General features: G+C 41.5%; 1 protein-coding gene across 1 annotated transcript in view; it reads left to right on the top strand.

Annotated features, from left to right (window-relative positions):
* LOC114433266 (protein kinase C-binding protein NELL1-like) overlaps positions 1–21,372 on the top strand; it is a 201,504-nt gene that overhangs the window by 140,407 nt on the left and 39,725 nt on the right. The window contains exon 14 of the mRNA XM_028401745.1: positions 11,391–11,513. Within this exon, the coding sequence (XP_028257546.1) occupies positions 11,391–11,513 (123 nt within the window). The remainder of the gene's footprint in view (positions 1–11,390; positions 11,514–21,372) is intronic.

The raw sequence follows: 21,372 nt of genomic DNA, 5'->3' as shown, positions 1-21,372 counted from the left end.
TATAGGAAATTGAATCAAGCATAGAAAATGAATACAAAGTGATGAATACCCAGCGTCCTCTTTTTAAAAGAATCAGCATGAAGTTCAACAAAAACGTGATTGCAGCCATTCATGTTTAAATGGCCTCTCCACCATATGTTCTGATTAGAAATATTTTTGAATCTATATCTTTTCCTTGACCTTTTTTATCAACCTCTTTTTTTTCAACAATGGAAATATTCAGTCTAAATGTACCTCTGTGGATTTCAGTCCAGTTACTACTGTTCTGCTCTGAAATGCTTTTCCACTGAAGAGGTTTAGGGCTGAGAGAAAGTATCTTGGTTTCTGCTCAGTGTTTCTCTGAAGAAGTGGTCTTTAATTAGCTCACAGTTGGCAGCCATGGAGGGGGACAGGGATCCATGGACAATCAATCCATTTTGCAGCTTGTAAACTGTCCTGGCTGCTGACTGGAAGCCCAAAGAGGCCACCCTCTACATCTGCCTGGAGAGATAAATCCTCTCTCTGTCTCCCTTTTCCTTCTTCCTGCTTCTCCTTCAGCTTCTCCTCAGAGGCGTCAAATGCTCTGCATGAATGTAAATCAGCGTTCACAGCTTCAAGAAGCTAACAAGCTAGTTGCACTACTGTATTTGGACTTTGCACTGTTGCTCTTCGCTGTGTTTAATATTGAAGGCTGAACTTGTCTTTAGGGTCTGAGCTGTCATTTTGTTCTGCAGTATCACAAGGGAAACTAATCAATGCTAATTGTAAAGGCTCATATTTGACATCTCACACATGCACCTGAAGCAGAACTGAGATAAAACGCAAACACTGCAGGAAGAGCATGTTTGACAGACGCTAACGGCAGTGATGTGTTAGTTCCTGCCTTTTTGCTGCAGGCCAGTGTGTGTCTGTGTCTGTGTGTGCTGAATGTGTGTCTCTACGGACATCAGACATCACTAGCCTAGCTTACATCACTGTGTGCACCATGCTTTCGATATTACAGTCCAAGCAGTGCCTCCCTTAGAGGGTTAATGCCTTTACACAACATGTACTGGATCACCTTTTGCTTTGGACAGCCTCTCTCTCTCCCTCTTGCCTGGCGGTGGGGCCTGTCCTTTGTGAAGACAGCGCCCTGTAAACAATAGGAGGCTGCAGTAATTGTGGTTCCACTTGATTTCACCTCTGTGGAAGCAGGCGGGCAGCTCTGGGGGAACAGGAGACGAGCAGAGAGCAGGATTGGAGCCGCGGCACAGTGTGTGAGGTTCTGTAATTATTAGCACTTACAAAATGTTTATGCAGGTTAAATCCAAACAGGACAGGGATGTCCAAGTGTTTATTATAACATTTGTTGTCCCTGTGCTATTATTTTCAATTCTTTTCAATGCTTTAGAACTCTATACTGGATCCAGTTTGGTTCAAATGGAGCTTATGGAACTACAGCAGCGGTGATGTCATCATTACTGTCAAAATGGCGGCCATTGAGCCTTGATGTCTCTCAAAAATGGCAGACGGTCCCTCCCAATTCAAACATTTGTTGTGTAGTGTTTTGATTATTCATAATAATTTACATTATGTACATTTTCCAAACAGAAGCTGTAGGTGTCCCCTATGGGCTTGCTGGTTTTGGTAATCCAGCCTCAGACTTTCCCAGCGCAGTTCAAGTTAATGCAATTTTTCTTCTGTTAATTAAAAATACCATCACATCAGACGCAGTCAGAAAGGGCGCTTGGATCCTTTTTTTTCCCCCCTCCTTTGCATCCCTGACTATAATACCTGTTAGGCCAGACGATCCTCTTCTCCATGCTGTTTTTAATAGAAACATAGGAAACTCCAGGGTCCTCCAGTATCCCCTCCCTCCACCGTGAAAGTCTGGACTTCCATTAATACTTTTTTTAGTCTTTCATGTCTGTATTTTTATAACTTAAGCCAATTTACCATCAAGAACAGAATGGTGAATTGTTGCATTTAGTTTAAGACTCCCAGGGTTAGTTGATTCTGGTGTTTATGATGAGCAGAGCTGAAGTGCCTTCATTATGATCTCTGACTTCATGTGTTGCTGGGAAATGGCTCTCTGTGTACTATAATGTGAGGAGACTTGTTTTTAAATGAAGTAGGTGCTTCATAAGGCTTGTAGTTACAAGCTGAAGTGGTAGAATTGGAGGGTTTTTTTGGTGTCCACCATCCAGCTAGAGCAGGATTCGGGCCGTATCTGGATATATCCGGATAGTTTTTTTCTGAGCTGTTCTCTCATTTTATCAACCGAACGTATGGCCATCCTATATTTCTTATGACACAGAGTATTGATTGATTTGCAATCACACTGTTTAAGCTCTAATCGATATTATCAGCCTGTGACATAAACAAATTGAGGTATTTTAACCATATTGACTGAACTGAACTGATCTCATTATTGGTGTACGTTTGTGTTTCAGTCGACTGATCCTTCACACATCACACACACACATCTAAACATCTCTTCTGTCCTCACCTGCTCTCTGCTGATCAATACTCTTCCTTTATCAGCCTGCAGTTGATACATAATACGCTCAGGCGTTGCCGCTCAGCTGACCAAAAGAAGCTGCCATTAATTTCATGCATCAGTTGCTACATACATATATACATTCTTCTGAGTTCCAGCATTGGAAAAGGCTGCATCCCCTCAAGATGCATTACATGTTTAATGAAAATTTAATCAAATCCAATTCCAATTATACATGTAATGATTGTGGAGCTCAGGTGTGACGGGCCTGGAAGCCTTGGCAACCCTCCCTGTATACATTAACTGTTCAAAAATGGGGTCACGCTGTTAAAACTGGCTTGGCACCAGCTGGTTTAATAAGCTCGTCAAACACAGTTTGGTAAGGGAGGGACGGAGCCACATAAGTTTTCCTTCGTCCTCACTTTCATCCATTTGTAATTGCCTCTGAGAAGCTTGGCGTGTGTATATATTTAGCTTTCCCATAAAGGTTTGATGTAAGGAGTGTTTCTTCCTGCTCATCACAGAGCTGAACAACCATCCAGAGCGATGTCTGTCCTCATCTTATGCTGCTGTTCTCTGAGCTTTGTCGTCTTTGATGCATTGTCTTCCTTCTCCCTCGGCTGAATACAGACACAGCTGCGCGGAATAAAAATGTTCTGTGGCTGTGCGTGCAGGATGTTTACTGACAGAGCACATTAATGGAACATGCTTTTATTAATGTGAATTGCTGCCTAAGCATCTTTCTTGCCTTGAGCTGTATATTTCATTGGGTATTAAATTGATTGTATTATGCTGCTGCTGGCGCAGAAGACACACACTGGGTAGTCTATAAAGCAAAGTAAACGCTAATGCGTCTGGAATTCATGATGTAAACGAACATATTTACAGCATATTGAGAGGAACTTGTTTTAAAGTGCCAGGTAGTGCTTGGTGTTCATAATAACAGGGAACACACTCAGCAGCTGAGCACATATCTCCTCTGGTGTCATCCAATCCTAAGAAAAACGATGCTCCCATTAAAAGGGAACATGTACAGTATGTTTTGATGCCTGCATGAAGAAGATGAATGGGGTAAGAAGTCATGTCATTCATCATGATTTCAGAATGTTTTAGCCAGAGTGGATTGAAATAACGTTCACTGTATAGAGTGGGGCTGGTACCCATTATTACTGGTGTCCAAAACTACTTGTAAGTCCTGCTTTGACTTAAAACCAGTCCCTTCTCACATGATATTTGATGATATTTTTACCACATGACCATGTTAATGTTGGGTGTAATGGCTGATGCACATAAAGGCTCCTAAAGTCTATAAAAGTCAGGGGATAGTGGCCCTGAGAGGAGCAGTTTAGGTTTAATTAGACCTCAAACCATTGACAGTAAAAACTATGGACAGAGCTTCTCTGACGTCACCGTTTGTTTCTGAAGAGCCGTTTTGAGGCTCGGTGGGAGGGTCTGGGACACTCTGACCGCCGCCATGTTGACAGCGTCACTTCCGCCAAAACTCCAAATATGGACAAAGAGAGGGAGCACAAGCGGAGTTTAGGGGGGCATGCACACATGTTCTATTTCTGCAGGACTAAAATATCAACCTTTTGTTATGTTGATGATTCTCAGTCATCCAGGTCATCATACTTAGAGAAGATTGAAGCAAGGCGTCTGGACTTGTATCAGAGAAACTTCCAGGATCTTCAACAACCATGACATCCCGGTCCATTTCAAACCGATGACAACACTGAGACAGAGACTGGTTCACTCGAAGGACAAGATTCCCAGGGAGAAACACAGCAATGTGATATATGCAGTCCAGTGCAGTGAGGAATGCTCTGATCTGTACATTGGAGAAACTAAACAACCACTCCACAGAAGAATGGCTCAGCACAGGAGAGCCACCTCCTCAGGACAAGACTCAGCTGTTCACCTCCACCTCAAAGACAAAGGACACTCCTTTGAGGACAACAATGTTCACATTTTAGACAGGGGGGAAAGGTGGTTTGAAAGAGGAGTCGAGGAAGCCATCTATGTTAAGCTGGAAAAATCTTCCCTTAACAGAGGTGGTGGCCTCAGACATCATCTTTCTACCACATACAATGCAGTGATTCCATCCATTCCCAGGAAGTTTGCACATACTCAGAGCAAGAACAAAGGGCTGTCAACCAGTCCCCCTCCGGCAGTTTCATAGTCGTTAGCCAGTCGTTAGACACACCTGGCCCAGTCAGCCAGATCATCATAAGTATGGAAACATTTAGTGCTATTGTTTTTTAAGTTTTACCCAGACCCACCCACTGAGGTCTGTAACCACATATAAACCATGTTTCCCCACCAAATAGTTAGAACTGATGAAGCTGCTTGGATGAGCAGCGAAACGTCTTCAAGAAAAGTCCAGACGCCTTGCTTCAATCTTCCTAACCTTTTGTTATGTTTTCCTGGTGAAGACCAGCTGTAAACACCACATTTGGTCTGCACCATATAGCTATGACTTCAGGTCGGTGCCAGGTCCCGGTAGTTTAGATAGTCTGGTAAGTATTGCCCTCTCTTGCAAGTCTGATTGAAACAGAACTGAGTCTGACATCCATCATGTCCCGTCAAGGTGTCCCTGAAACCAACATGACAAAATTATAATGTTATTGTTACTTGTTGACATTTAGACAAAACACAGAAACAAAAGGCATCTTGCTCGCCATGATGGTGACAATTGAACGGAAAAGTCTTTAAAGGTCACCAGGATGTGTAATGTAAAACCTCTGTAAAGCCTTATTTCCTGTTTTGTCTCAACCAATATTTTTATTACTAAAACGCACACTCTGCCTCCATGCAGTGACACTGAGAAGCAACCGGAAAAGGTGGAATTAATTGACCAATAGGTCAAAAGAAAAACAACCTCAGGTAGATTACTGCAGGGAAATCAGACATTTTTTCTCCAGCTAATTTTATGGAAATCTATGTGCCTCAGGCTAAATGCTATGACAGACAGTCAATATTTTTCTGCCCGCAACACAGGACAGAACTCTGCTGAGCTCACATCACGTCAAGGTGAGAAGCAAGGCTGAGGCAGAAAGTGAGCATGACGACTTTGTGTGTTGGTGGAGGGGAAGTAAGAAGCGAAAAACCTTGAATTTTCTGCCGTGCTCTCCTCTTTTTTATGGGCTTGTCACTGATCATTAAATTCCACATTACTGAAGTGTTCTGCTTGACATTACGGAACAAGGTTCTTAAGAGATGAGGACATGTTTCAGAAATTTATAATGCAAAGTTAAAGTGAATCATGAGGTGTTGGTTTAACTCATAGAATCACTAACTACACACTGACCGATGTGTAATGAGGGGGAGTAAAAAAAAAGAAAACCAAGGCAGGAAACACACAGAAAGGGTACGGATGATGCTCAGTGGCAGGAAGAGAGACGATATGACCTGGCACTGTGTGGCCATAGAAAATGTAATTAAGTGTACATGTTGGATTCATTCAGAGGAGGCAGTTATGTTGTAATATCATTCTCGGGTGTCAAGAGTGAAGAGCACAGACTATTTTTTTTACAACAATTGTCCCTGTAGTGGCCTTTTTTCTTCTGCTGTTAAACTCGTACGTGTTATAGAAAATAAAGTAATACAGGACATTACAGATTAAGTATGACACAGTTTCACACCACTTGTGTAAAAATATTCTTGTTATCTCGTACTTGGCATGAAGGAGAATCTGTTCTTTTATAATGACTGCCAACATCCACCCATCTTTGCTCCCATAGCACTTTAAAATCAAAATTGTCTGCAGACAAGCTTTTGTTCTGAATGTGTAATGATGCCTTTGAGCTGCACAATATAAATGAAAAAACACTGAATGTCCATCATATTTCTCTTTAAAGCCTTTAGTCGATAAATTCAAAGGTTTCTCAACAGAAAGAGCCAAATCCCTGCTGTGCCTAATAATAGGCCTCTGTAATAGCTTTTGCTAAATGTGAATAAAGAGAATTTAGTTGTTTTATATTAATTATAACCCCAGTCATAGCTTTTTAAAACATACATATATATACATATATATATATATAATCATAATTATGTCTTTAGACACATGCTCAAATATATTTTAATACTCTCTACAAAATGACACAAATGATTAGTTATTATTAGTTTTTATGTCCGCTATGCTTCAACTCAGATTGCATTCAATTACACACTGCATCAGTAGTTAAGCTACACTATGAATGTATTTACAATTGATTCGATATTCAGAGTAGTGAGCTGTCTCTGCTGTCCTGATCAGATTACAATCAGAGCAACAGAGCAGCAAGTTTAAAGGAAATGTTACCAGAGCGTGATGGTGTGCAGAGGTAATGAGAACACAAACGATTCATTAAAGCACAGGAGAGAGCAAAGCTTTCGATTAGGCTAAAGCAAATCGAGATATAGATTTTGGGACTACTTTAAAAGTTCAACTTAAGTAAAGAATATACACTATAAATTCCCATAATGCAGTGCTTCACACTTTAACCTGGATTATAAGCCACATCTGTTAATTTGGTCCCGTTCACACTGGAGAAAGTCAATCCAGCTAGAGTAGAATTGAATCCAGATAGCCTTTAAGCTAGATACGTTCAGACCTATTTTCAAATCCGGCTATCACACAAGCGTGTCCGCACTCAATCTGGCTTAATCCGGCTTGTTTGCGGTCCTCCAAACCACTAGGTGGCGCCTCGTAATATACAGAGTCCATTCAGGCCACGGTAGGAGTGTGTGCATGCATCATGCGTTTTTTTGTCCTGTGTCACTTTATTCCTTTGTAGCCCTTTTGAAAATATACTCGGGGCAAAGCTGTCGTAGTTTAATGGTTGTTTACATACGGCTTTTGTACGTAACCCGGACACTGCCCGGGAGTATCACATCGCTAGCGGGATTTGTGTTCAGACCTGAGCCACATTTGATCCGGCTAGATCCATCTCCGACAGGTGGATTGAAATCAATCCGGATATATCCGGAAACGGCCTGAATCCTGCTCTAGCCGGATTGATTTCCCCAGTGTGAACAGGGTCGTAGTGCCCAGAATGTCTCAGTCTACGTATCTTATACCAGTTTCATCACAAAGACAGGTTCTGATCTGCTCTCCTTGTTGTTTGTTTTGTGGAGCATAGCTTTTGGGTTCTCCGGTATGTTGTAAGCCACACTCAGTATGGCGGTCGTTGTCCGTGCTTGTGATGATCAGTCATTATGCATCATTAGCCCAGCGCGCCGGGGAGGTCACCTCAACATGTCCATTTCTGACACCACATCACTCTGTAATCATCAGTAATTAGACCGGATCTGATGGCCAGGGTGCACAAATCAGGCTGTTGTCATCTCCTGTAGAATCACTGAGGTAACTACTGGGAATGTTATAACTTTGCCATCACACAGTCATTTATGATTTGGATTGTTTATTTTACTGTAGATATACTTTCACTGCTGGATTTGCCAGCAGTAGTTAGTAGTAGTAGTTTAGAAATGCAGTTCCTTGTTACTATAGAAACACAGGAAATGTACTAGTAAAGCCGAATTAAATTAGAAATAAAACTACTTAATAATAACAGACTTAACCTGTCGTACCCCACGGATACACAGCATACACAAACAAATTAATAACATGTTCAAGTAGAATAGTGAGTGACAGCCTTCAAAAACAGTCATAATAAAAAGAGTGATTTCAGTTTCCATTGATTCAAATGGAGTTTTACATCCACGTCCTCTCAGGTTGGAGCTTTAACCTTCATCCAGACGCCTGTTTTCTCCATAATTCAGAAAAGGGGAATATATCCCCTCATGCTCGCCTTATCTGACAGCAGCCTCCAATGCACTTTCACGTGTGCTGGCTTAGAATAAAAATGCAATACAAGATTGGTTTATAAACTCGCTTCCTAACATTCTTAGTTAATAACTTTCTCCTTCATTGCTGACAGAAATGACACAGTGCCAAGTTAAAATGAATTTTTAAACTTCCACACCAGCTGCACAGTGAAGTAAAGCAGCTTCAGTCCAAAATTACTTTGCCTTTGGATGTAGAACTGCCACAGTTTTGGTCTGGCTTACAGCTCATTATATATATATATACCGGTATATATAGTTGTGGCTGAGGAGGATAAAGGAATACACACATATACAATACTTCGTGTGACCTTCTACTACAGCGTTTAGGAGAAAACATCTCATGCAGGACTGTATTCTTCATGTACGTGACTGGATAGATAGATTTAAATCTAACTGCAGCCTTTAAAAGACCAAGGTAGAAGCTTTTCAGTCCGGTATTGTTACTTATTTTTATTTACAGAATCGGTGCAGGCCTGCTCTAAGTACAGATTTTAATGCATGTACCATCTAGGGAGTGTTTCATTAACGTACGTGATTAATTCCTAAGCATCACTGTGTTGTTGATGCGCAGTATTTTGTTTACTGTTGATGAAATGATCACATTGGCACCGTGCACCAGGGACTCCGGGGTTCTATTCACAACATAAACATAACATTAGGCACATTTTCTATTTGAATACCAGCTGTGCCCTGCGTGTGTGTGCACCTCACCTTCTGCACCTGGCACCAAAATACCACAAAGTGAATGTAGAATTAAAAAAGCACCGATAAAGGGCGCGGGCCCAACTCTGAGTTTATGAATTTTATTTATCTTGTCCAGCTTCTTCATATTGGCAGCTCAGTTCGGCCGCAGCAGCTGTCGGTTTATGCTGCTCAGTCATTTCAGACTGGCCTTCAGACGTTAACCAGCATTAATAAGCAGCTTTGTCCATCACTGTTTTGATTGTGTTGCTCTCCCTTACATTAGCTCCCAGCAATTAGCACACTGCATTTTTAATCTTGCAACTCTTCCTTTAATACCATTAATGAAGCCGACTTTTTGGTATCCCCTCACATAAACTCTCACACAAGCCCACCAGCACTGTTCAGATTCACCTCCACTTTACAGGGGAGGGAATCCTTGGGAAGAGAAAAGCTAAATAATTTCTCCTAGTTGCCTCGGGGCTCCATGAGCACCGCTCATTAATTAAGGGGAATGTATTAGTCATGACTCCCACCAAAGCTTTTGCATATTAATAAGGAGTGTGTTTGCGGGAGTGTGTATCTTGTGGGTACAGGCAGCCTCAGGCCAGGTCCTGACTGACACTTAAAGACACAGTTCACAGTTTGATGTTAAAAGATACTTCAGCACTGCAGCTGTGCTGTAGATCCACAGACGTCTGTAATATGTTGTATACAATCATCATCAGGGTAATAGATTCTAATCTAGGTGAATGGCTGCAGCCGGCCTGAATAAATATAAATACCGCAGGGGTCAGTTCAATAATATTCAATGTTTTTTTTTTAAACTTATCAATCAGATTTTCTTTACATTAAGCAGGTTTGTGGCAAAGGTTAAGCTCTGTGTTGAACCTGTTCGTCACATGTAATGTGTGTTTAAACAGCTGATCCTGATGCTAAGAAGATAATAAGAAGACTTGATGGAAACTCATTCACTATTAATAACATGATAAACTGTCAATCAGACATTTATGAGCCACCGTTATTCAGTATTCATATTCATATCAGAAATGTATGCCAGTCATTTCAGATGTGGACAGAGAGATTGAAGTATAACGTGCTGCTTCCATGGGAGACATACATTCCATTTTTACTGTAGTTCCATTGAATACATTTCTTTTTTCAACAAGCTAGTTCTAGCTGCCCTAATACAACACTTACTCATGAAAACCCACCACATTTAGTTGATAATGCATCCTCCATACACGACACCTTGGTATACTAAAGGAACATATCGATGTATGGCTCAACATCATCTGATAATTGGGCCGATGCAGCTGCAAAAGTCCACATCAGGAGAGGAGCAGGTGGGCTGGGAATGGTGGGGCTACTGTTTGTTTTGATGAGTACTTGGGGCTAGGTCAGGAACTGAAGAAAGATGTACTGTAACCTTGAACACCTACCTCCCGACTAGACAAAGTGTGGTGTGATATGTGACGAGATGGTGTGAAATGGGCGTTTGCTAAACTAAGAGAAACAAAGATAAACAAACTTATGGCTTCTATCCAACGCCAGAATAGTAGGAAGCAGGAGAGCTGCGTTACAACTTAAACTATACACACAAATAAACATTTTCATTGTTAAGATTCTCTCTACAGCAGATTCAAGTCTGAATACAGGGCCAGTATTTAGCAACGTTACATGAATGGCAGAATGTAAAACACTCACCCTGACACTGTACACTACATCACTATGTAGGAATCCTTCATTATTGGCACGCCTGGATTACAGAATTCATACAATTATATTCATATTTACATACTGCTGACTTTCACTGTTTTAATATCCACATAGAAAAGGTCATGTAGTTCACTGAAGAAAGGTCACAATCATCATGGGTGTTTGAAACTTCAGCAGTCATGTTTGTCCATTTCCTGATTTCCAGTCTGGAATTTGTGGTTATGTTTACATGTTTACATGAATGTTAATAGGGGATATTTTTTTGATGTTGTGTCTCACTAGTCACCAGTACCCAAGCCAACATCATTAGGCTAATTGGTGCTGATTCTGAGTAATTAGTCAGTGCACCTGGCGTGGATCAGCTCCTTCCTGCACCTCAACCTCTGACGGTGGTTTTAAAGTAAATCCAGGAGGCCTGAGAAAGCAGCAGCTCTTTTGCAATTGTTTTGAAGTCACTTCCATGTTACAGACTCCACTTCAAATCCACTTTTGAGCATGCCAGGCGGAGCTGGTGTTGGGAATCATGGTGGCTCATAGAGCTGGCTGTACACAGAAGAAAAGCTGAGCCGTGGCCTAAAATGTTCAGCCAGCCAAGTAGCTGGTTTACTGTGGTCCCACTCAAACATAAAGACACTCAAAGGACACGAATACACGCACTGCTCTGACTGTGCAATTCATCTCTTTCTCTCCTCCTCTCATGCAGAGCACGACGAGTGTGCCAGTGGCCAGAATTTGTGCGATGAGAACGCCATCTGCACCAACACCATCAGAGGACACCTGTGTACCTGCAAGCCGGGATACGTGGGCAACGGCACCATCTGCAGAGGTAAGTTCCTGCCCTCGGTGTGTCCTCCAGACACACACATTCACATCCAGACCTTCCTCCTCTGATGGTGAGCCTGTGCTCCATAACATGGTCACTCCTCCTTCACATTACCTAACCAGGCAGCAGCTGCCACAGAGAGGATGGAAATTGATTCTGGGCTAGTTTCAGCCTGTTTTTTTGCACTTGTGTGATGCTCCCCCTGCTCCCTGTTGACCTGTTGCGTTGCAGCTCATCTTTGTGGCCTGCAGCTGGGCAGAATTAGACGTGTTTGTTGTAAACTTTTAGTTTTTGTTCTTAGAAAATAGTAATTTGTTGTTTAAAGGCCTCCTGTATTTAAAGTAACTGCCAAGTCACATCTCTTTAAAACCCGCATTTTATATATTATGCAGCTGTGCTATTATAGCTTTCTATAATATCCACCTTACTCACTCTGTTTGAAACCAGCGGTGTGCAGGCAGCACCGGCGAGCCGTCATTGGAACAGAAGAGATGTGACAGCTCTTTGAACCTAGCGTTATGCATTGAATAGGTACATAAAGCAACACTACCACTATTATAATGAAGCAGAGTGATGCTTTTTTTGCTGCTTTATCCAAAGCACAATGTGTTTCAAAGGTTAGAAATTAACCAAGCAATATAACCTGCTACCCCAGGATTGTCAGGTTACGGCTTCTTTGTCATCCAGACCATGGAATTGCTACTGTGAGAACTTGACTAAAGGGCAAAACGACTTCTTTTTCTCTCAGTTCTGTCTGAACCGTGGGGAGTTGCAGGCTTTTATTTCACGCCATCTGTGGGTGGTTACTCAGCGGCGCTCGCATGCATCAAGGTATGAGTGGTGGTGTTGAAACTGCCTGTGAGAGAGATGTCACTTGATGTTGCTTTTCACTGAGTTCATATTTTCTGCGAAGGCTTCTACTTTTTTGGGCTTTGAGTCTGACTCAGGCTTACATAACATCCAGCTTCAGAGTGGCCATAATGGTACCCTTAGAATACATTGTCAGATTTCATGCAGCATCAGTGTGAAATCAGATTAAGATTAAGATTAAGATTGACTTTATTTATCCCCAGAGGCAAATTAGGTTGTAGTAGCAGTGTATACAGTGTTGGGAAGAATACTTTTAAAAAGTATTACATGCCCTAAAATGTAATTTGTAATGTATTCCGTTACGTTACTCAGTCTGAGTAACGTATTCTGAATACTTGGATTACTCACACATTGAATTGCATTTTAAGTGATTGAATGCAGCGATCAGTCCCTGCTTACTACAAAGGACACTAAGACATTCAATAAAAATGTCCAGACTGTTCCAGCTGACTGCATTCAGTGTTATTGGTTATTCTAGAGAAATAGAACGTAATGATGTCAGAATAATATATTTTTTAAATGACGTAACCCAAAGTCATTTTACACACAAAAATAGTTGAATACGTACATAAAACAGACTCATTTTACCATGTATAAAACCAGCTGACTGCAAGAGACACGTTCCTATTTAAGTTTTAATCAGCCTCAGTTTTGGACGGAGTTAGCTAACAGCTAACTAGTTCACTCCTTCAAGTGAAGCTAACAGTGTACCGGTATCATGAGGAGCATTAAACATGCAGCGCTTCATCCTCTGACCCCCATCAGACCGGCTGCTCTGTCCTCTCTGTCCCCCTCTTCATGCAGCTTTCTGTCCATTTTGCCGACATGAACCAAAGATTTTAGCTTTGATCAAAGATGTTGTATTGACGGTAAGAGCTCTCACTGCAATGACTATTTACTGTCATACACACATATATGACCACACAATGAGATAAGGTGTCAGACATCTGCTGTGAACAAGATCTTTGTTGTAAGAAGACAAAGACATTATTTTACATGACTTGTTTCAACCAGCGGAGTGAAAAAATGCTTGAAAGTACTGTTGTGTAATCCACTGAGTTCAACAATGTAACTGTATTCTGATTACCATCTCTTTAAAGTGTAACTGTAATGGAATACAGTTACTCATATTTTGTATTCTAAATGCGTAACGTCGGTACATGTAATCTGTTACTCCCCAACACTGAGTATATATATAAATATATATATACATATATACATATCAAAAGACGTGACAATAAATACAATATATACAGTAAATATATACAGTAAAAACTCTTATACACACACACACACACAGTAAGACACATATGATACATAAATACACAGCAAATATGTGAATAAATCTCTTGGATTTTGACCAGAAGGAGCCATTTTTGTGCAGTGAACTGCAGTCAATGCTCTTTATTTTACAGCAGTAGTGACTTATTATTAAATTACATTTGGATGTTTTTACTAGTTACATAAAAAGCAAATTAGGAGCCTGCTGTGGCATTTATACTCATCTGTGACCCTGTAATGTGGGTGAATATTTGCACACCCTCTGACATTCTTAGACATGTCTCTGTGTGAATGTGCACATGTAATCTCTAGTTTTAGATGCATTCATGCTTCCACTCAGCACCAAGTGCACAGAAGTATATTTAACTGCCTATTTGCACAGAAGGCCGTCCCACTGGGACAGCTGCTGCAGGTTCAGGGCAGATAAAACAGGACAGTCGATAACAGTCCCGTGTTGAGTCAGCGGAGGCTCTTTAGAGGGTTGGCAGCTTCCACAAGCCAGAGGAGCATCACAGCTCGAGGTCCCCGATGCACAACAAACAACGCCAGGGTCCATCATTAGAGCTGCAGCTACAGGGAGCATCAACCTGGGAGCTGTCCACCTGAGTATTAACAGACATAGGACAGCCACAAAGTCAGAGAGACCGAGCGCACTGAGCATCTCAACAGCTGAGTCAGGATGTCTCCTGAGTGTCTTTAACATGAGAGACACCCGGCCTCACATGCAGCAAAACATGATGCTTCATATGCAATATGAGAACCAGAACCATGGTAACTACTGACATTAGAAGGACAATCTATGGTTGATGAGGATTTCTTTTCTAGCTGCTGCTTGTTTGCTTTTAGGATGCAAAAATATCTCTATTAAGGTTTGGTTTTAAATTATACCCCAGCTGCTTGTTTCGTCCTGGCCCAAAGGTAGTGCCCTTAAAATGGAGACATCTCTCTTTCCTGAGCCTTTGTTTCAGTTAGGAAAAAAACAGGAAAACCAACTGTTAGTAACTCCAGTGCTTTTATTCCAGCATAAATCCATACAAAGGAATGTTCAAAGAGAGTCACAACAGAGCCATACACAATTAATGAAAGGTCACAGGATCATCATCAGTTTATTATAAGGTCAAATGTTTATACATTATACATAAGTACAACATACTTGCATGAAGGAGTATGAGGAATTATTCTCATCTTTGTGAAGCTGTTTTGGTGTTACTATTATTTGCAAACCTTTAATTTAAATTAGAAAATATTTGAAGGACACATTACAAGAATCTTTAAACATGCATGGCCGCAATTAACTCCAAAAAAGTATAGGATTGATGAGCAGCCCTCACGTTTAGTGCTCAATTTGTAAATAAAGAGGTCCCGTGGGCATGCAAATGCTCTTTCATGTAATTTTCATGGCTGCCTGGATATGCTTGGCTGCTTTCCAAGAGATGGGGGTATCATTAAGCTCAATTAGGCTTTGATTTTTCCACATGATCTCCGCACACTTCTAGAAAAAAAAAAATATATATATATATATATATATATATATATATATATATATTGATATCAGTTGCAAACATCAGCAGATGAGAGATGCCCTGAGCATGGGTTGCACCTGCAGTGTACATCTTTTTTAGTATTTTCTGCTTTTGTTTGAGTTCACGTTGGGATGTTTTGACGATTCTTCAAACTTGTATTACAGAAGTATAAATTGAAACACTCACCGTGTTGACCCTCCTGCCATGTTCCACTGTGATTTCTCACTTATTAAGTCATGTTCTGCATATGCACTGCTGCTCAACACCGTGAAAACTAATAATGCTGTAATTAGGACAGGACAGAGGAAAGCATGTCAGTCATACCAATGATTAGCGAGAAGGGAAGTGTGTTATGTGGCGCTGTGCTGTGAACATGTGTGAAGGAGAGTCAGTGCAGAGGGCTTAAAGTGAGACGGCAGCTAAACGCAAAGGCAGAGGAAGAAAATGACACTGCCCACCTCCCCCCCCTGCTATCTGTGAATCAGGCATTAGAATGTGCAGCAGGTAGGAGGCAGGTCTAAAGAGAGACCAATGCAATTTGCAAAGTGCCTTCCACAGTTTCAGCTTCTGGATTGTCTCCAGGCTCATGCTACACACACACACACACATTAAACTGTAGTGTTACCTACACTTTTGATGCACAAATTACAGAAGAGAGAAGGCTCTACCACTGTTTGGAATTGTTGAAAATAAATAGAAATTATGCGCTGTATTGAAAAGGCTCCACTTATGTTCATGCTGGATTTTAAAATACGCTTTATGCTAAATGGCAACTTGTGATAATGCCTACATTGACTCACACATAGCTATTAGCTTCACAATAAAAGCTCTGCAATTGTTAGATGGCTACTTTTTTCACCCTATTCTTTACAACATGTTTGCTGTTTTTCGTTTGTTTGTTTTCTCAACAACCCTGTTGTATTAACAGGGTTGAGCCTTTGCTTTAAAAATGAGACTCAGCCCCCCCACAAGATGATCAGTCAGTAAATGACAGTGTCACTGATGATGTTTGTCAGAAGCAGGAGGAGGAGGAGGAGGAGGAGGAAATACTTCTTAATAATGTCATTAAAACTTCCTGCTTGGTAGCCATTGTATGCAGGCCAATTAGTATTATGTGAGCAGGGAGTTTGAGGAATCTGCCTCTATTTTCCCCTCCCCCTGAGATCTCATTACTGTGTGATGGCGACAGTGTTGGCCAATCGACCTGTGCCTCCCATCTCATTCCCCTCATACATCACCACTGCCCTCTCAGGAATAAGGGAATTAGTCTGAGTGTGACTGCAGCTCCTCCGCCTGTCCCTGCTAATGTTAATAAGGCAAAAAAAAGTGTTTAGCTTGCCTTGAGAAATGAGCCCATAGCAGAGGGAGCAGAACTGGGTTTCACAGAGGAAAAAAAATAACTGCCATGTTAAAGGCTGGACAGGTGAGGAGTGCCCTTGAGTGACAAAGCCTTGTAAAAATTTCCTCTCGTCTGCTCTTTGATTGGAGTTTTTTATTTGGAAATATTTATTTCGACCCTTTGTTGTGACTGTGAGAGTGATGCTACCTGCATGGCCTTGAATCCTCAGTGACTGTGTAAAATTCAAATTATTCAGTCCACTTTAGAAATACAATCCTTTTAGATGCTTGCCCTCTTAGATCACCGGTGTTATATCTTATTTTACTGTCATCTCTGGACTCACTCTCTTTAATTTCCTTTGAAAGAGATCCCCTGAATCGCAGAGTATGTTTTTATACAATCCTCTAATCATATTTAATAGAGTCCCTCAAATGAACTCCCTTGCTGATCTAGAGGCTGTGTTTCTGCACCTCTGTGCCATGTTCCCATGCTAACACACTGGTTACAGTGGCAGCATTGCTACAACTGATGAGATGCAATTCATTTGCATAGTTTCCAAAACAATACTTTAATATTTATGCACAATAAATTTACTCCTAACCTGTCCAAGAGCTGTAGGGCGACTTCTATCACTTCTATCAGGGAACTGGAAGATGATTTTTGATCAGAAAGTCTCACCCCGTACATGGGAAAGATGAAAAAACATCTCTGTGTGTGTTCTTATCATTATTTTCAGTTCCTGCATGAATTACACATGAGGAGCAAAGGCCCGCTGCTAAGGTCATGATATTGATCCAGCGCTCTTATCTTGTTGTCAACACATGCTCTGCGCAGTGATACCCAATACTCACCTGTAAGGATCTGATTTGTCAGAGACCTGCGGATTACTACCAGGTTGAACCCATTCGATTTCCCCTGATAGGCTCCTGTAACGGATGTGTAATGGGGCTTCGGCGTGGCGCTCAGCTGGGGGTGGGGGTTTTTACACCCTTCTCCAGTTGGATCCTTGCCTCGGTGTTCTCAAGGGAGATCTCAGTGAGACCAGACACAATCAGTCAGACTACCGCAGCTGGCCTACTTCTGCTGGCTCATTGACTGAGTGCTGATTATTACCACACATCTTTCTCTCTGTTGCAGCAGAGTAATTATGGCTAATATTGTTGCTGCAGCATTGCTATGCCCCTCAGGTGACTGTTAACGACACAATAGATTTGCCTGCTGATGATGTTATGCAAACAGGCAATAGAATGGAGAAGGGCTGTTATTCTAACAGCTCACACATTCTCACTGTTTCTTCAAAATGTTACACCGGCACTTTAAAAACCACTTTAAAACCATCGCACATGCTAATCAGAGACGTTAGTCCTACCTGTTGGTGCCAGCAGGATGATTGGAGGGGCCGATAAAGAACGGCCTCCACCTCAAGAGCCCATTTCACTCCAATTGATCGGCTGAACTGACTGCAAGTGAGAAGAAATGAGGGGTTAAGCCTCCCTCTACCTTTACTTACTCTTTGTCCCACCCCACCTCCCCTCTCCCACCCACCCGTGCCTTTTGTATCGCTGTTCTTATGGGGAGGGGAAAAAAAAAGGCTCCCATTATGTCATCTCCCTCAGAGCACAATAAATGGGCCACAATGGTTCAATCGGAGCAGGGCATAAGATTATAGATAAGCATTGTTCCTGTTGCCAGCCTAATGATCAGCAGCCTATTGCGTTGCCTTTGTCAGCAGCAGAATAAGGGAGCTAATCTTGTTAATGGTCCGTTTCATTCCCTAGGACTGGTTTGTATAGACAAAGGGGCTTTAAATAGAGAGGATTTGGGTAGTGAGCCTAAACAGCAGCAGAGAGGACAAAAGCATTGACTCATGCTTTTTTTTTTTCTTTTCTTTGCTATCGAGCTAATCACTGAGGAGCCATGTTGCAACCAGCTAACAGCAGGCAGTGAAACCCAGGCAAATGCATTCTGAGAGATGGAGGGGAGGGTTTGCTGTAGGGAAGAGAGCAGGGGTGAGGAGTGGTGGTGGTGGTGGTGGTGGGGGTTCAGTCTTCATTTCCTCTACAAGTCTGAAGCATTTAATTTTTCTGTTTACATAATTATTGCTCCCCTTCATCCCTTTTTGATAGGAACAACGCGTTTAGTGGTTTTTCTGCTGTGTAGTTTTGTGCTAGAGGGCACAGTGTTTTACAGCATTTAATTGGGTGAAAACCACAGTATCTGAAGCTATGATTAATTGCAAATGTGGAATAAAAATGTAGCATGGGAAAAAAAACACAACTAAGCTTTGTAGCAATTATCATTTGAGGCAATTATTTTTAGACTGTACCCCCACTGATAGATGTGGCTGCTGTGGAGCAAAGAGAAGGGGGAAAGAATCTTTTCTGGCGTTCAGCTCTATCAGATCCACTCTGGTAATGTAATTTAATGCACAAAGAAAGAATCCAGCATGCTGTCCTCATTCTATCAGCTCTGTGGTGTTTTTGTCTTCAGTCAGTCTTTCATTAGTGATGCACAGTGACATTATGTCTGCGAAAGGAAAATCTTGATTTAGTAGTATAAGTGAGAGAGGATGGAACACCTTTAATAATCCAACCATGAGCTCTAAAACGTGTGGACAGCAGTGGTTAAGCTCCATTAATATGTGAGACATGGGTGCTTCAGATGTGACTCCCTAAAGATGGAGCTCCTTTTAAGTGATGATTTCCACCTTTAACTTGAGTAGAATATTATTATCTCTGATTATTGGCTTTCAGACTTTTGGAAATGTGTGTGGGCCGATCTTTCTTTTTTTTTTTTTGTCTTTTTTTCAGAGAGGCCGGGTATTAAACAAAAGAGACTGTGAAGATGTTTGATGCTGGAGAAAAAGGCTGCAGCCAAGTTTCATACAGATACGTTTCTCCCTTTTTGCATTGAATAATTGTCTTTGTCCTGAAACAACCGAGTGGAAACTGTAGTGGCATAAATCTGCACCACTAAGACCCCGTTCACACTGGAGAAAGTCAATCCAGCTAGAGTAGGATTGTATCTGGATAGCTTTTAAGATGGATATGTTCAGACCTATTTTCAAATCTGGCTATGACACATGCGTGTCCGTGCTCAATCCGGCTTAAGGCTGTTCCATACTCCACAAGAACAGAGAACTCGCTCCACGGGTGGTAAGAGTAAAAAAAATAGTTCGGTTCGGTACGGAGGTACCATACTCCGTACCGAAATTTGTGAACGTGTGGATGACAGAATAATGCATCCCGTCTCCCGGTGTTTAATGTGCACAACGAGCCACTGTAACGCCGTGATCAATACTGGGATTTATTTTTATCGCCACCTTTTGGACAGACACTCTGTGCACCGTGGCTGCTCATCTAAACTGTCCATCGTCATTGTACTTCCTCCTTCTGTCTGTGTGTTCTGCATCTGAAGAAGCTCTTGCGTTTCTCCACATTTCATCCAGCTTTAACCCGGCTTGTTTGCGGTCCTCCAAACCGCTAGGTGGCGCCTCATAATATACAGAGTCCATTCAGGCCGCGGTAGGACCATGTGTGCGCATGCGTTGTGCGTTTTTTTTTTTTGGTTTTAAAAACAGTTTATTCCTTTGTAGCCCTGTCGAAAATAAACTCGGGGCAAAGCTGTCATAGTTCGATGGTTGTTTACATACAGCTTTTGTACGCGACCCGGAAACTGTCCCCGTGAACTGGAAGTATCACGTCGATAGCCGGATTCGCTAGCTACATTTGCGTTCAGACCTGAGACACCTTTGAGCCACTCAGGCTAGATCCACCTCCGGGTGGATTGAAATCAATCCGGATATATCCAGATACGGCCCAAATCCCGTTCTAGCCGGATTGATTTTCCCAGTGTGAACGGGGTCTTAAGGGGATTAAGGACACATTTCAGTCCATCAGAAATATTGGTATAACCTTCTCTCAGCATGCTTCTTGTAAAATCATTATTTTAGAAATTTTACCAAGAAAGATATTTTGTTTTTTAATTTTAATTTTTTTTGCTTTATTTATTCACTTTAAAATGTCTGAAAGCCTGTAATTAGTGACCATTAGACAAGCTGCTTATTGAGGCAGTCTCACATTGGTTTTAACACTAAGCCTTTACTAAGTGCTGTGGAGGAGCACATCATCTGAAAGAGGCTTTTTAAAAGATGATTTGGTAAAGTCTTAGACTCAGATATCAGTCACCAAAAGACAACCTTACTGGCCGTTAACCACTAATGGATCACACGTGCTCTGAATTTTCACAGGTATCAAATAAAATTAGAAACTAAACCCTCTCAGAAATACAAGATAGTATAACACCACAAGTCAGACTGTATGACATTATCATATTCTACCTAATGCTTCTTTTAATGTATCTGTGTTGAGTCTAAACTGTACAGATCTCATTGTGTTTGTAAGTAATAAAAGGTGCTGCTAACATCAACAGTAGTTGAAGTTGAAGATTGTTTAATGTTTAATCTGTCCTAGCCTGGCCACCCTGACCTATTAACTCCATGAAATGGGTCTGGAATCCCTTCCCTTCACGGCCAGTTCCCCTCGGTAGAAACACAATCATACCAGTTATAACTGTTTTTATAACCGGCTTTATCAAATGACTTGTTGCCTTGTTAAAAAAATATTTGTAAAATTGCTAATAACTAGTCGGATTTTCAATTTTTATAGCACAACTGACAAAAGTTTGGATGTCTGGATGTTTGGATGTCTCTTTTGTTGATGCTGGTCTGGTTGTCGTTCTGCCTACGTCGCTTGCTTCACTTCTCTGAATGGCATCCAAATGGGTCTAGAGGGAGCTCATCATCTCTCAGCATTGTGCCCCTAAAAAATCCAAATGGACCCAACAGTTC

The sequence above is a fragment of the Parambassis ranga genome, chromosome 3 (genome assembly GCF_900634625.1).
Source record: "Parambassis ranga chromosome 3, fParRan2.1, whole genome shotgun sequence".
In the NCBI taxonomy this organism is placed as follows: Eukaryota; Metazoa; Chordata; class Actinopteri; family Ambassidae; genus Parambassis; species Parambassis ranga.
Note: the sequence above shows the minus strand (reverse complement) of the source record. Positions and strands in the feature narration are given on the sequence as shown.